The sequence below is a fragment of the Peromyscus leucopus genome, chromosome 19, assembly GCF_004664715.2.
Source record: "Peromyscus leucopus breed LL Stock chromosome 19, UCI_PerLeu_2.1, whole genome shotgun sequence".
Classification (NCBI taxonomy): Eukaryota; Metazoa; Chordata; class Mammalia; order Rodentia; family Cricetidae; genus Peromyscus; species Peromyscus leucopus.
In genome coordinates this window covers 78,147,944-78,165,599 of record NC_051079.1, presented here as the reverse complement: position 1 = coordinate 78,165,599, position 17,656 = coordinate 78,147,944, and the positions used below count along the sequence as shown (strand labels likewise).

Here is a 17,656-nt window from a genome sequence, read left to right as displayed (position 1 = left end):
TGGCCCAAATTTCCCAGTTTTCTAATAGTGTCTGGCAGCAACAAACCCAGGAGCTGTTGCTTTTTAAAAGTGAGATCTATCTAACACAACATAGTCAGTCATTTAAAAGTGAGCAGCCTCCTTCATTTGCCAGTCATAATGCTGCACATCTCTTCTTGGCCTAACGGTTTTTATTGTTCAAAGGGAAGTTCTTCCCTCATGTGCATTTTTCTCCTAAACTCCTTACTTTGGCATTGGAAACTGCTAGCCTGTTTTCTACCCATATGGAATTACCTGTTATGAGTATTTCATCTGAATGTACAGAAACATGAATAATGGTGCACCCAACTGCCTTCACAAAACAGGATGCTTCCACAATTCATTCATATTGTAATGTGTATATTTGCTTCTTCATTCTTTTTTATGGCTGAATAATATTCAAGCATATAAATGGACCACATTTTATTGATCTTTCACCAACTAACAAATCTGGTGGTTTTTCATTTATGGTCATTGTGAATATAGCTGCTCTGAGCATTCACTCAGAAGACTTTGTTTGAACACATGGGACCAGAATTGCTGGATCTGTGTAATTCTGTGCTTACTATTTTGAGGAACCACCAGGCTGCATTCTACACATCTGCACCATTTCACAGACTCACCAATTTCTCCACATGCTTATTTACACTTGTTCAGTTCCATTTTTATTATAGTTAGTGGATATGTAGTATTTCCTTGTGGCTCTGATTTGCACTTCCCTAGTGATTTATTACACTGTGAATCTTCTCCTGTGCTTGTTTACTTATATATCTTCTTTGAGAAATGGCTACCCAGTCCTTTGACATTTTTAATTAGGCTGCCTTTTGGTTTTGAGTTGTAAGAGTTCATTGTACATATATTAGGCCTTCATCTGATACATGATTTGTAAACATTTTTTCTTCCCTATGGTTGTCCTTAGTTATCTGCCTACCTCCAGTGTTATTTTAAATTGCCAGCCAAAACTGAACTAAACTGGCACAGAAGGCAAGGACTTCATGCTGTGAATGACAGATACCTGAGGACTCCCCACAAAATAAAGGGGCCATCTAATGAGCAGATGGGGTGGGGTTAGAGAGTGGAAGAGAACCATGGAGGTGCTGAGTAGTAATAAGGAGACAGAAAAATCAGGGTGGGCTGGTACATATATAGGTACTTGGAAGTGATATTTAAGGTCCAAAGCAGTATCTCTACCTGGGTGATGAGCACACACATGGGGTTGTGTGCTCAGAGATAAGATCTGTCATCTTTATCATAGCCCTGGGCCCACCCAAGGACCTACCCAGCCTCAGACATGTGTCTTCCTATTCATGCTCCCCAACTCCAGTTACTTCAGTGTCCTGGGAAGTCCTCAGCTGAGCAGGGGTTCCCTAAGTCATAAGCCCAGCTTACTTCTAACCTCTATCTAGATCTAAGGCAGAGGTGTCCTTGTCTCTTTATGCAGAGTGGTGCCTGCACTAGCTCCAGCCCTGACTATCAGATCTTTCTATACAGAGCACATGAAAGGTGCTGCCTGCAATAAGTTGGGTCCTTACACTCCAAGCCTCTCTATCAGGCTCAGTGTGGTGCACTGTCCAGCAAAGAGAAGTTGTGCCAAGATCACAGTACACTTTTCTTTCCTCCTCTGGCTCTCAGGACACCAAGACACCCTGCCTGCGATCTATACTCTGTACTCTATTTTTCAATATGAGCTCCATGAAGCAGGTGGCAACCCGAGAAAGGATAGATGATCAGGAGGGACAATCCATATAGAAAGCAAACAGTCCTCTGGGCTTGTGGTGAGTTCAAATCCAGGGCAAATGCGGAGGCCAGGGTAGAATTCCCACTGACTCCAGGGAGAGAAACAGCAAGAAGTGAGGAGTAGCAGCTCACCCAATATGACTAGCAACACAGAAGAAGCAGCAAGAGGCAAAAAGTAGTCAGTCAGCTCCACTGGACAAAGTCACAAAGGAGCCCTTAACACCAACAATACGGAGTACTTGTGGATTAACTTAACAAGAGATATCCAGAACACACAGACAAAACAATAAAGTATCACTGATAAAAATACAATGAACTTAAGTAAATGGAAAGGCATATCATGCTCATAGGTTGGAAAACAAAATATTGTTAAGATGTAACTCTTCCTCAAACTGATGGACAGTTTCAGTACCATTTCCACAAAAATTCTAACAGAGATCTTAATATGATTTTAAGGTTAATTCTCATGTTTACATGGAAAGAAAAGGACCTAGAATAGTCAATTAAAAAGAACACACTAGAAGGACTTACCTCCTGATTTTAAGCCTTTCATAAAGCTCCAACGTTTAAGATGGATTAGTGTTAGGGAAATCAGAAATACAAATCAGTGGAAAAGAATAGAGAAGCTATAAATAGACCCACATATTCTTCATCAAGTAATTAACTAGACCGAAATACTAAGGCAACTCAAGGGCTGCTGGGTCCACCGGGTATCCATAAAAACAGTACTTACCTCACACAGTACCTCAAGATGAACTCTAAATGAATCATAAACCCAAATGTAAAATCGAATATAAAACTTTACAGGAAAATATGTACAAGAATCTTCCAGACTTTGGGGGTAGTCATAGGTCTCTTAGAACACATACACAATAAACTTGTCTTCATCAAAAGTTCTTTAGATTACTTTTCTTTGAGACAGAGTCTCATTATGTAACTAATCTAGGCTACTCTCATACTCATGACCCTGCTTCAGCCTCCTTAGTATAGGAATTATAGGTATACCACTATGAATACCTATACATAGTGAATGTATAGATGTGTGTATTTGTTCACACGTGTACCTGTTTATAAGCTGGTATGCATGTAAGAGGAAGCCAGAGGTTAATATCAGACTTCTCTACCTTAATTTTTATGACACAACCTTTTGCTGAGCCTGAAGCTTGCTGTTTGGGCTAGACTGCCTGGCCAGAAAGCCTCTGGGATCTACCTGTTTCCCTGCCTTCAGCTCTGGGATTATAGATGAATATTGTTTTTATGTCGATGCTAGGGAGCTAGAGTCATGTCCTCATAGCTAGCAGAAAGCACTTCATCCAATAAGCCGTCTCTTCAGCCTCCAAAATATCCTTTGAAAACCAGTATTAACAAAATGAAAAAGTTATCAAAGATTGAAAGAAAATAATCACAGGCACTTGTATCTAGAGTATATAAAGAACTCTCATGACATAATGAGACAACCTAAAATGAAAATAGGCAAATTATCTGAATGCTTTACCACAGAAGCTGTATAGATGAAAAGCAAGAATACACCCAACATCATGAATTCTTAAGTCAATACAGATCAACCCTGAGATTCTACCAACGCATGAAAGTGGCTGGAACTAAAAATTGGCAATGTAAGCACTGGAGAGAATATGGAGGGGCCCATGCCCTGTTTCACTGTAGCTAGAACATAAGAGGATGCAACGACTTTAGAGAATGGCCTGAAGGTTTCTGGGAAAGATAATCACATTGTTATGTAGCAACTCCCCCTCTAGGTGTTTACCCAAAAGAACAGAAGTACCTAACTCTCAAAGAATTGCTGTAGACTATCCACAGAATCTTCAACATCTCCCAAACAGGGAACAATCCAGGTATCCACCAAACTTGGAATATCTCCACAGCAGAGAATAGCTAAGCAACAGAGGAATAAGTTATTGAGTGCACAAACTCAGAGGAATCCTGGAGTCATTATGCAAGTCAAAAGCTCCAAAGACTGTAATTCCATTACACAAGACATAGGAAGCACAAACTCCACAGCGACAGGCAGTAGAGCAGAGGCTGCCTGGGGACAGAGGTGGTGGGGACAACTGAAGTTCAAAAGGAGACTTTTGGAGTGGCAGAACGTTTGAAATCTTGACTTGCTGATGATTTCATGAGCAAAAGATGATCATCCTGTAAACGTTGTCAGTTCAATTGAAACACGTGTACTTCAAATACACTCCAGTAAAGAAAAAGCAGATGTGGGCCAGTGAGATAGCTCAGTTGGTTAAGATACTTGATGCCAAGCCCAAAGGCCTGAATTTGATCCCTGGGACCTATATAATGGAAAAACAGAACTGACTTCCATAAGTTGTCCTCTGACTTACACACACACACACACACACACACACACACACACACACACACACACACCTATTTTGGGGGGAAGAAAAAAACAAATAAAAAGAATCAGAGACTTGAGTATCACAACTTCCACATTGTCAGCCAGGCGTTGGTGGTGCACGCCTTTAATCCCAGCACTCAGGAGGTAGAGCCAGGTGGATCTCTGTGAGTTTGAGGCCAGCCTGGTCTACAGAGTGAGATCCAGGACAGGCTCCAAAACTAAACAAAGAAACTCTGTCTCAAAAAAACAAAAAAACAAACAAACAACAACAAAAAAAAAAAACACAACTTCCACATCCTCATGTGATGAAGATACTGTCCCTGGTAAAGATTCAGGGGTCCTAGAGGATGAGATGTGGAACACCAAACATGCTGCTGGTGACACCAGGCATTCACTCCTGGGAGAAAGTTATGGACTTAGAAATACCCATAGCTACTAGGTAACACCTAGAGTTGTGAAGAAAAGCATTTTGATAGCTGAATGAACACTCTTACAAATTACTTGCCACTTATAGCATGGCAGGTGACATGTCATTTACCCACATCCCTAAAGCTCCCTGGATAAAGGTGGGTCTTGACTGATGACATGCATGCTGCATATCAGATCTATGTTGCAGCTGGAGAACACAGAGCTTAATGGACAGCAAAGGACCGAGATAATACCCTTGTATAGAACACACTTCATATGCTCAGACTATGAGGCAGGGAAGGTGCAGCCTATGCATTAGACTCTGAGGTGTGCAAGTATGTATACAACATGAGCACATATAGAAAGAGAAAAAATAGACACAGCAAGGACATCTCAGGATTCCCAGACAATGCTAAAATCAGATGCTTCATGAGAGAGGACAGGGTGTGGAGACAGTCCCTGAGTTGTGAGCCAGGTAAGCTTTCTATCTTTTCAAAGCATCTATAAACCAAAATGTTAGCTGGATACGATGTGTTTGCCTTTAATCTTAGCAATCAGGAGGTTGCTAAGGCAGATCTCTGTGAGTTCAAGGCCAGTCTGGTATATAGAGTGAATTCTGGGCCAGACATGGTGAGACTCTGTCTCAAAAACAAATGAAATAAAATAAAATGTAAGTATTTAATGCCTCAATATGGCCTCACTTTTGCATTGGAATAAAAATATTATGAAGACAAGGAAACTCAGCCCAACTTCCTCTTCTATACTACCCACCAGATACCACTGTTTCAGCTGAGTGACAAAGTTGTTTTCTTTTCCTATTTATATGATAAATGTTATATAAACCAATCTAAATCTCTGTCATAGAAGAGCACATTTCTACTCCTGCTCTCATGGGCTTTGTGTCTTCTCTTCAGTTCACTCAGCTCTTCCCCCTACACTACTCCTTTCACCAAACACCTATATCCAAGCCTACCTCAAGCCCTACTGTTTGGTGGCTCCAATCTCCAAACAACCACCTTCAAAGTCCAGCCTCACACTCAGGGTAACCTCAGCTTCTTGTCAGTTCTTGGGTCCACAGGATCTTAAATCTACACAGGATCTTGTAGCCCTGGAGGCCAGCAGGGGTAGCTCTGTCACATACAAAGAGAGCATACCTAGAAAAAACTACTGATGGGTGCTCCATCCACATTCTTTCTCACATACAGCTGCATCATACACACAGCTATATCACATATCCAGAACACCTATCCCTTCTCTCTGTCTCTGTCTGTCTCTCTGTCTCTGTCTCTGTCTCTGTGTCTCTGTGTCTCTGTGTCTCTCTCTCTCTCTCTCTCTCTCTCTCTCTCTCTCTCTCTCTCACACACACACACACACACACACACACACACACACACATGCATGCACACATGAACAACCACAGTCCCAGCTGGTGATGCACACAGCAGATTCTTCTACACTAGGGGCCAGAGGCAGCCTGTGGGCCTTTTGTGGAAGCTGTTACTCAGCTGATTTCCTGGAAAATGTTCTAAACCCTGGTTTTATTGGAACCACCACACACCTCTCACTTTGACCACTCTGAGGGCTGCAGATTAAGCCCAGGACAGGCAGAAACACAACAGACAAGGATGTTTGTATCCCTAAGGGACATGGGTTTGAGCCCTGGGTCCCCTCATCTCTATATCTTCAGAGACCCTTAGTTGGAGAGAATGCACCCCAAAGAGCTTCTTCATTTGGAGTGTGAGGACCAAATCCTGGGACACTTTCCACAGACAGAATTGCTGAAGAGAACAAAGATTTCAAACATACTAGTGATATATCCCTCAACCAGATGAGACCTCCACTAATTCCAGCCAGTGCTTTGTGTCCAGGTCAGAAAAGTAAGCTTGCCTGCTAAAAAAAAAAAAAAGGCAGTGACAGGTCACACTTGCATGAGACCTAAAGGCCAGCATGACCATGCCTACCAGGAAAGTTCTCCAAAGTCTGCCTTATACTATGTTTGATATAAAATTCCCTCTCCTCAGGAAGGCACAGTATGTCCCTCATTCCCCAGGGATATCAGGAAGGAGGGCATGATACTCTACCGCTTCTGAATGGGTTTTCTTCTCTTCCTACCAGCATATGTGCACTCTCCTGATGGAATCATCATCTTTGGTCCTAAAAGAGAAAGGGAACATTGAGTCAATCACATGAAGAAACCCCACGTGACATCCCCACATGTGCCTACTATAGTGACCCCAGGAAGGTCAGTCAAGGCCCACTGGCCTTCATGCAGGTAAGTCCTGCAGGTTGGAGTGCATACTATTACAGCACAATGGAAAACCAGGTGGCAGTCTGTGAGATCCTCCCACAGTTTTACTCTGAGCAGAATTGTTACATAGGTAGTGGAGCAGGGTGCATGTTACTGAGCCTCAAGAAGGTGCTGCTTTCAAATCCACACCACCTGTTTATCTGAGCACTCACAGGCCCACAGGGTTAACAGCCCCCCAACTCTTGTGTATTATTTCTTCCTAATCCTATATGCTGGACTTCCACTATGGTCACTCATGCTCAGCCACCTCCAGCCCAGTGAACAGTGTCCTGTGATGCTAAACATATCCTTATGCCACCCACAGAAGTCACTGAAGCATCGCAGGACCTGCACTTCAAAGTTTGCAAATTCACATCCCCTCATCAAATATAAGTACCCTATTTCATGTCATATAATCTTGATATTTCTAGCAGTGAGGACATCTGAGCCTTCACAAATTCCCTTAGACCCCTGTTGTATCTCCCCTGCCCCAGTAGCCTGATGGGTAGCCCTGATTTGACCTCATGTGTGTATTATCTGGAAAAGGTACTATTTCTATGCCTGGAAGTGACAGTGAAAAACTATATGATTGATCTCCTTTGAGAATTAAGAGAGACAGACAGAGGAAAAAAATTTATAGAATGAATCTCCCATGCAAACACTAATCACACACCTGGAGTAGCATGCAAGGCATAAGACAAAAGAATGTCACTAGGGACAAAGAAAAACTAACAAATTGACAATCTTCTAAGAAAATGTGGTAATCCTAAATGTGTATGAACCCAACAACTAACACAATTAAGAAAATGGTTTATCACATGTACTAATTGCTTCTCTCAGTGATCAATAGAACAACTAAATAGGACATCAGTACAGACACAGAATTCACAAATGATAGCTGACTGTAACTCAGGGGAACTGAGCTACAAACACATCCTTCAGCACCACCAAAATACATGCTAGTCCTGTGCACATGGAACATATACCAAGACAGACTTTTCTTTAAGATTTATGTAATCCTTAATAAACCTAAAATGACAGGTATCATACAAAGTGTGTTTTCTGATATAGTGGAATTAAACTAGAAAAACACCTGGAAAACTTCCAAATATTTGGAAAGCAAGAAACTCATAATTTTAAAAAATATTTGGAAATGAATGAAAATGAAAATATAAATATATCAAACTTTGTGAGACAGAGCAGAAAGTGCTTGTTAGAAAAAAAAAGTATCAAATAAATAATCTAAGCTTTTAACTGAAGTAACTAGAACAGAAAATAAACCTAAATCAAGCAGGATAAAAACAAGGCAGAGAAGGTATGAAAGTTAAAACATAAAAATGAAGAAAAATTAGTGAAACTAACAGTTGGTTCTTAAAAGATCAACAAAATTGGCAAATCTTTATCCAGAATGATTAGAAATATAAAAGGCATAGACTATCAGAAGAGAGAGGACATTACCACAGATCCCACAGACATTGGGAAGGCTATAAAAGAATACTGCTGTGAACTGAACTGTGTCCCCCCAAGATTCGTCTGTTAAAGCTGCAACTCTCCACAGGGACATAGGGCATGAATGGAGGTGACTAAGGAAATGAGGTCATTGGATGTGTCCTGTAATTCCACAGAGTTGTGCTCTTCGGAAAGGGGCAAAAGGCGCCCGGGCTCTTTCTCTCAGCACTTCGTGAAGACACAAGGAAAACAAGGCTATCCACCAGTCAGGAAGATACTCTCACCAGAATCTGAATTGAATAGCATCTTGTTTTTCAATGCCCATTTTCCGGAACTGTGAAGAGTGAAGGTCTGCTCTTTAGTCTGCAGTCTGTGACATTTTGCCAAGTACATTAGGGTAAATAATTTCCCTCATAAATTCAACAATTTAAATGAAATGGAGCAATTCCTTCAAGGGCACAAACTATTAAAACTCACTCAAGAAAAATAAATAACTTAGATAATTCTATATCTCAATAAAGAAAACTCAAGCCCAAAAAGCTTCCCTGATATAGTCTACTATTTTAAAATATAAGACCAACTCCATTGCTTTTGGTAGAAAAACTAAACAGTACTCATGTGTGAGTTCAGCCTTGCTCTAATATCAAAGCAAAGACATTACAAAATAAAAAAATTATAAATTAGTATCCTTTGTGAACATAGATACAGAAACCCTCAATTAAATATTAGCACACAATCTAGCAATACAAAATACACCAGGCCTCAATGGAATTTATCCAAAAGATTCAGTGGGTTTTTTATTCTTAAGAATTAATCACTGCAATTCATTATATTAATATTAATAAACTAAAGAAAAATATGATCATCTTAATACCTATAAAACATCATCTGACAAATCCCAAATCCAATTATGATCACTAAAAAGCTCACCTAAAACTATGGGTAGAAGGGAATGAATGTAAGGAACTCTATGAAGAACATCTCCAAAAAGCCTACAGCTAACATCCAACCTAATGGTGAAAGACCCACTCTTGCCCCACAATCAGGAACAAGCATATGCATTGTGTTTCTCAACTCCTATCATGCATCACATTGTAGATTAGCCAGAGAAATAAGGTAATAAAAAATAAATAAAAGTCATAAAACTTGGAAAGGAAGAATTCAAACTTCATCTTGTCACAGGCAATGTGATGGTACATATAGAAAATCTCTCTAAAAAGAAAAAAATAACTTTTGAAAAACCTCCTACAATCTGGGTTTGGTGGCACATGCCTTTAACCCCAGCACCTGGGAAGCAGAGGCAGGCAGATCTCTATGAGTTCAAGGCCAACCTGGTCTGCATAGCAAGGTCTAGGCAAGCCAAAGTTATGTAGTGAGACTCTGTCTCAAAACAAACAAACAAAAACCTTCATACAATTAACTATTAAGTTGAGCAATGTCAAAGAGTAAAAGTACAATATACAAAAGTTAATCATACAACTATATCCTGGCAATAAACCAATGGAATTCAGGTTTTTTTTAAAGCTATGACATTTAAATTAACACCTAAGTAAAAATTAAATAGATATTTCTAAGGTCCTGATATGTGTAAATGGACTTCTAAAGAACAGGAAAGGTTAAAGGGATACTAGAAAAGAAGTTAATATAACAAAAACTACAAACTACAGATCAAAGAGCCTCAGTGAATCCCAAGCACAAAAAATGTGAGGAAGAGTACACTGAAGTATCCAAATCGCTTCATTTCTAAATTGCTCACAATCAGTGACAAATAGAATAATTTTATAATCCAAATACTACAGTATTTGACACAGCAAAATACAACAATAAAGGACAGCATCGGATTCCTCATTAGAGAACACAAGCAGAAAGATCCAGAAACAGCCAAGTTAAAGCATTTAAAGAAAAGATGCTAGAACTTAGAATTCTACATATGGTAAAAATGCCTTTCAAAAACTTTGTTTTAATTTTTGAAATGAGGTGCTAGAGAGGTGGATTAGTACTTAAGAAAGCTTGCTGATCTTTCAGAGGACCAGAGTTCAGTTCCCAGTACCCATGTAAGGAAGCTCATAACCACCTATAATCCCAGTTCCAAGGGATGCAATGTCTTCTTCTGGCCTCTGTTGGCTGGCGCACATGTGTGCATGTGCACACACACACACACACACACACACACACACACACACACACACACCTTTAAAACTAAATAAATATAACAATAGTTGATCATTTAAACAACAATAATGATAGTATATTGTAAGATTTATGAGATGTGTACACCAAAAGTAATCATGGAAGGAACTATCCATGAAGCGGTATAGAAATACTGGGAACAGCCCTGGCTCTCCACCTGCTGTGTTTGGGCTCCAAGTCACCTTTGCCTGCTCTACATGAAGATATTGAGTCCTTGGAGTACTTCTTTTTTAGAGTGAACATGATTTTATACCTGCCAGGAGAGAGCACCAAAGGGACCTTGGAAGACAAGGGGTCATTTTTTGTTTCTGGAACTAATTTTTCTCTTAGCTGTTGCTTAGCGCTACAGAGGCTAGAAAACTCAGCAACTTCCTCTGCCACCTGGAGGGTTGAATCATTTCTCCCAAAAGGCTTGAATACCATCTCTGTGAAAGGAACCTCCTTAGGTATTATCCCGCTACACCAGGGTACTCTTCTGAGTACCCTTGTTACCTTTACAGTTGTTACCGTTACAGTTAATATTTAATATTAAAGTTAATCAAATACAAGTTGAAAATTAAGTCAAAATAAGAAATGATCATACAAATACATGTTTTAGAAACACACACACACACACACACACACACACACACACACAGAGCGTGCAAAGGATTCACTTCTACATAACTGGGAGGAAAGTGGAGTCTAGATGGCTTGGTTGGCAGAATAAGGCTCAAATGAAGCCATGTCTGTCAATACTGATAATTAACCACCTGGTTCGTAAGCAAAGTGGGTTCACTGTACAGTTCTTCCCACCTTTGTAAAAGACTTAAACATTTCCTTAATAGGGTACAGAAGGAGCCACAACAACAGCACAGTGGTTAGGAGTGTTTACTGCTCTTGCAGAGGACCCGAGTTTGGTTCCCAGAAACCACATCAGGTAAGTTCCAACTCCAGGGAATCTGATTTTAGAAAGACAGAGAAGATAGCCTGGCCATGCACATCTGTAACCCCATCACTGGAGATGCTAAGGTAGAAGGATACTGACCAAGGTCAGCCTCAGCTATATACCAAGGCCCCATGTAGAGCATAAATACATTAATAAGTGGATTCTTATGCTTCAAGAAGAGAGAACATGTGGCACAAGAATGGTCATACTGTGGTCAGCTGACTTTCAGCTCTAGTTCCAAGCTTACCTAATGAGGAAGACACAGTCTCTTCAACAACTAGTGTTGTGACAAATGAATATCCACATCAAATGAATATCATGCTAAAGCATGAGACTGGGCCCCTGCCGCATACTACTTGAAAAAAAAAATCACTCAATATTCATTAAAGACCTAAATGTAATAGCTAAAGCTTCAACACTCTCAGAAACATAAGGATTATAACAAACAAAAATAATATAAGCCTTCATGTCCTTAAATGTGACAATATTCTTAGTTTTGGCATTAAAAGCACAAGTAAAAAACAAAAAAATAGAGGATAAATTGGATTTCACCAAAACAAAACTTTTGTCTCACAGTACACCAGCAAGAAAGTAAAAGGAGGTGCTAGAGGAATTATTCAGTGGTTAAGAGCATTTGTTGCTCTTGCAGAGGACCTGAGTTTGGTTTCCAATACCCACATGGTAGCTCACAACTATCAGTAGGCATGCATGTGGTGCTCATAAATAACTGTAGACAAAACACTTATCTACACAAAATACAAATAAAACATTTTTTAATTTAAAAAGAAAGTAAAAAGACAATGTACAGAATGGCAGAAAACACTGGCAAGTTGTATCACATATAGGCCTAGAAACTACTACAACTTAACAACAGTAGGAGAGATTAGGAAGCTGCAGGAGTGATGAGGTCAGAGGGAAATCTTCAGGCTGACTGGGAAGACACCTAAAGAAGTGGGGATGGGGGAGCAGGAGGGTTTGGATGGATAGGTAGATGGTGGTGAGCAGTGGCTATGAGCACAACAGATACCCCTGGGAAGGGATGAGGGTGTGAAAAGACATTCAGAAGGCCCACCTTCCCAGGAAGGCCTGTGAGATGCTGGCCTCAGCCTATGTCCAGCCACATGCCTAGTCAGTTGAATTCTCTAAGAAACCAGGTTGGATAAGCAGTGGCTAGAGGCCAGCATGTAAAGCCATCTCACTGGGTCTGCAAAGGATTTTCAACTCAGACAGGAAACTTCCAAGCCACACCCAGGCCTGGCCCCAGAGAACAGGCCAGAGATGCTTCCTGACACCCTCAGAGGGCTACACACACACACACTACTCACTGGACCACCCTCCAGGTCAAATCAAGCAAAGGAAGGGGATTACTCTTACATTCTAGAACAACTGAAGCCCCAGCACCACAAGCTTGACCAACCTCATGGCCAAATGAGTCTCAGGGCAGGAAGAGAACTAGAACGTTTGGATAGGGGACAACCAATGACATGTAGGAGCCCAGAGGCCACAGCAGAAGGCCACTATGAACCATCTTTACTCTCCTACCTCATACAGCAGGAACTGCAACAAGGCCTACAATCTGTGAGTGTCATGAGCCTGTCTAGCCTCATAAACAGCCACTTGTTGGTGATCACTGTAGCCTAAGATACGTTCCTAGATGTCTCCACTGAAATGTGAGCAACAGTCCTAAAATGCAGGTTATTGCAAAAAGCATCAAGAGTTGATAAATCCTGCTCTATGCTCCTACAGCAAGAGGAGCAAGAAGCAACTTGTTGGCATCTACAAGTCTTTCCAAACAACTGCTTTGAGTTTTGTCTTGTACCTTGGTCTCTGCCCATGTCCCCAGCACAGTGTTAGCTTCACTGCAGCTGACTCCTATATTGTGTACCCTTCTCTATAGGATCAGACCAACTTCACACAAATGTTCCTTGTGGCCAACTACATCTCCTCCCCATACTTTAGAAGCAGATAGGGGACATCTCTTCAATGAAGACTGGTTGGAGAGACCCTCCACAGTGGACTCTTGGTGGCCCAGAACAGGGTCTTTTTGATAGCCTGAGCTGAGCCATGGGGCCATGGGCAGCAAACATGTGAGTGCTCTTCATAGGAAAGCTCTATTCTGACAGCAGGGCCTGCCCTCTGTCAGGTCTGTGGACCTTCTACTCACTAAGGCAAATCAGCAAAGTAACAGCTGTTCATTTTATATAACAGATAAGTAGAAAGTAGAAATAAAAAACAGTTCCCTGTGTTCACGGTAGCAATATTTCAGTCTTCTTTCTAGTCTTGTATTCATGATAACCTTGATAGCATGTTCAGTTACTGGGAAGGCAGGGTGGAAAGGACATACTTGTTTTGAACACAAATAGTGCCCATCCTGCTAAGGCACAGGCAAACTGTCTATTCCCATACCTTCTTCAATAAGATGGTTGGCAACAGACACTTCATGGGGCTACTTCATTAAGCTGAACACGGAGCCCAGTCTGGAATAATCAGCATCTGACCATAACAAAGACAGCCACTGCATACTGCAGCAGGGTCTCATAACCAAGGCAGGCCAGCTCCCGTGATGGGCAAAAGCGAACCAGGCTCTGAGGCCTAGAGTATCTCTTACTATGGGTCTGACTAGACCAGAAAAAGTCCAGTTACACTGTCCAGTACCCTAAGTTCTGGGGTATAATCTCCAAGATGCACACTCGAGCTTCTCCTGGAGCAGAGCCTTTAAGCTTAGCTGGATATAGTCCTGAGAAGCCAAACTACACCTCCCACGCCGAACAAGGGGTAGGCATAGCTAGAAAGATCCCATGAACCGAAACCCTGGAACCAGCCGCAAAATAGAGCTTTTGTAGAGGGACCCATGTGCCAGAACTGTGTAGAGCCTGGACCTCCTCCCAGACTCCCTGAAGCGGGGAGGGGTTGGGGGGCAATAGTAATCTCCATTGGGATTATAGCACCAACACAGGGACTGAGGACTTCGGGGTTTGTGCCATGCAGATTCCCAACAACACCAAGGCTCCCGTCCCTTTCTTTAAAAAGCCACACTCTGGAATTTTCTGCCACTCAAGATTGGAGGGGACAAATATTTCTGGAGCCACTAACTGGTGAATTCCTGAAATGGTGGAATTCCCTCCAAAGTGTGAGTCCCAGGTTACTGCCCTCTGATCTCCATGAAGGGGCTGGCTGCGCCACTTCCTCTGCCTGTGCCTGTGGTGCCCCAGTCCTGGGGATGGATGAGGTGGACTGTGGGGCGCCCCTTGCCAGCATCTGCAAAAAACTTCTAAAAGATATTAGGTCCAGGGCAAAGAGCTCCCTAACTCGGGACAGGTATATGCTCATTTGCATTGCAAGAGTGAAGGCGGTTGGGGACAGGATACCCGAGTTGGAGAAATTGAGGTCCTCAAACTGTGGGACCTGACTGACTTCCCTCAAAGATTCGGGTGTCAAACGAGACGCCCCTGGAGTGTCCACTACTTTCAGCATTTCTGGGCCCTCCCGACGCAAGAATGAGTGGGAGAAGGGGCCCCGGACCAAGGCAGGACAATCTCAGAGTGGGTACTGCAGAGGCAAAGACCAAAGATCCCTTGGAGCCCAGGAGCACTTACCCGGGACAGGCGGGCGCGGAAGATCGGCGCGCCCGCTGAGGGAGCCGCAGAGGCCAGGAGCTGTCAGCTCTCTCATCTCGGGGACCTGGCCTCAGGACTAGAGAAGGAAAGCCCCACCCCGGCACGCGAGCCGCCTTGCCCCGCCCGGAGCGGCAGGAGCAAGGGAAAAGCGGCAGGGGGCGCACGCACATATTCATTCCTGCCTGCCCCGCGCCCTTGGAGTATCTAGAGTCCCCAGGTCTGAGTGCCTGGATAGGGTGGCACCGCGTGCCCTTCGAGTCCCCGCGATCCTCCGAAGTCTTCGTGCCCATATGTTGTCTTACTCTGGGCCTCTCGAATTCCCAGAGCAAGCCTCCAGTTTGTGCACCAAATCTCACCTGGGCCTGAGGCGGTCCAGGTGGTCTCCCCCCGTTTTGCAGAGTTGTGGGTTGGGACTCCTTGGCCCCTAGGGCCAGAGGGTGAGATCAGAATAGGTAACCTGGATTTAGGGTGACCCTCCTCACCTGTTCTATGGAGTTGTTTGGAGAATCAAAAAGATTAAAGATACAGTATTTTTATACTTTGCAAAGAATAAAATATTAGTTTGTTACTTTCTGACACAGAATTTACCTAATGAGATAGGTTAGGCACTTCGTGGTCTTTTGGGCGACATTCTCATCTGAAGCTTTTCAGGACACCACATGATGGATAGGTTCATCCCTAAACCAACCTGTTCTACTGTCCCACCAGGCCTAGGTATCAGGACTCCTGCTAATAAGCACAAGATACCTTTCATGGAGTCCGTGGAGTTCTCCATGTGGGCAGTGTGCCCTTCATGTTCCAGTCTTCATCCCTGCCTTCCACCTAGGCAGCCAGTCCTGTTGACTCTGCCCATGTTTCCAGCTCCTGGGACACACCTTAATGTCACTGTCCATTGACTAAGGTTCCCTGATTACCCTTGCTTGCTCCCGACTCAGCACTGGCTGTTTGGACAGAAGGCATTCCCTTCCCTAGATAGAATCTTGTGAGACACAAGGGACTAGTCCTGGGATCTCAGAGATGAAAAGTACCGGCCGGGCGGTGGTGGCGCACGCCTTTAATCCCAGCACTTGGGAGGCAGAGCCAGGCGGATCTCTGTGAGTTCGAGGCCAGCCTGGGCTACCAAGTGAGTCCCAGGAAAGGCGCAAAACTACACAGAGAAACCCTGTCTCGAAAAACCAAAAAAAAAAAAAAAAAGAAAAGAAAAGTACCTTAACTTTTCCATGCACAGCTCTGAAACTGAACAGCTGACACGTTCTAGTTTGTGAGTTCCACCAGTAAATCTGGGGACATTGGGGTAGGGTGTATTCTGTTCTCTATTCTGTAAACATCTCTGCCTGACAGACAAAATAGGCTCAGGAATAGTGACTGAGTAACTATTTATATTGAGTATATTTATTTAATATATTTATATTTATATTGAGGTATTTATATTGAGTTTGGGCATCAAATAATGTGCAGCTACGCTACCATGTTTTTTTAATCATTAATTATATCTTGATCTGTTTTTGTAATGTAAACTATGCATAGAAAAATTTGGTTTGCAGCTGGGCGGTGGTGGCGCACACCTTTAAACCCAGCACTCAGGAGGCAGAGCCAGGCAGATCTTTGTAAGTTCAAGGCCAGCCTGGTCTACAGAGCGAGGTCCAGGAAAGGTGCAAAGCTACACAGAAACACCCTGTCTCGAAAAATCAAAAAAAAATTTTTTTTTGGTTTGCTAGAACTGAGGTTACTGTAAACTTGTTTTTCTTCTTTGAAATTTTCAAGATGTTTGTGATTCTTGTATAGCTTTGTTAACGGGCATGCAGTGTTTTTGGTAATCTGGAGAAAACAAAACTGAAGGTATAATGAAGTGGTGGTGGCACCTGAGAGGCAGAGGAGAGAGGTTCTGCTGTGCATAGCCTGGTGATGGGGGAACTGGCAACCATAGGTACCCTAAGAATTTGGGCTTTGCTGTCCCTTTCAGGACCTTTAGAACTTTCTAGAAAGAGCTTCACTCCTGCTTAAGGGAAGGTAACCTCTACATTGCAAGACAAATACAAGTCCCACCACACTTACCTTGTCCCCTCAGAATCAACAGGAAGGGGACTCTTCACTATTGATTCCTGGACTGGCATGGTAGTTGAGAATTGCTCTACCCAGGTACAGCAGAACCCTTGGTCCTTGATACCTTCAGAGGTATAGGTCGTCAATCTCAGATGTTCCTCATATTGTTCTCACAGTCTCAAGTTCTGTAAAGATGACCCTTCAAAAGAAAGTACCACCTTTAAAGTTGAGGGCACAGAAGACAGAGTACCCCATATTAGGAGCCCCAACTATTAGGGTATTCCACATCAAGGTGACTCTGGTATCCTCAGCAGTGTTTTCTGGGACTAGTCTACATTTGCAACTTCCATTCATATGGCTGTCCAGGGTCCCTGCATCCTGGAAGATATGACCACCCACCCCTTACCACAATGGTCAAAATTCAAATGGACCACTCCCCAACCACAGCATCTTCTTTCCGCCTTGCAAAAAAGACACTATTGGGAGCCTTCTGCTCCAGAACTCTTCCCTGCCCTCTCCCCAGTCAGGACCCCTAGTTGGAATCAGAGATGCCAGGCACTGAGCTGCCCCCATTCAGATTTCTGCCTATTGGGTTCCAGTCCATTTTATCCAAC

General features: G+C 42.7%; 1 protein-coding gene across 1 annotated transcript in view; it reads right to left on the bottom strand.

Moving 5' to 3' along the window:
* Ahrr (aryl-hydrocarbon receptor repressor) overlaps positions 1-15,069 on the bottom strand; it is a 98,501-nt gene extending 83,432 nt beyond the window's left edge. Inside the window, exons 1-2 of the mRNA XM_028873640.2 lie at positions 14,979-15,069; positions 6,610-6,682 (exon numbers count right to left, since the gene is read on the bottom strand). Coding sequence (XP_028729473.1) covers positions 6,610-6,682; positions 14,979-15,054 — 149 coding nt within the window. The 5' untranslated portion in view covers positions 15,055-15,069. The remainder of the gene's footprint in view (positions 1-6,609; positions 6,683-14,978) is intronic.
* Between the last annotated feature and the right edge of the window lie 2,587 nt (positions 15,070-17,656).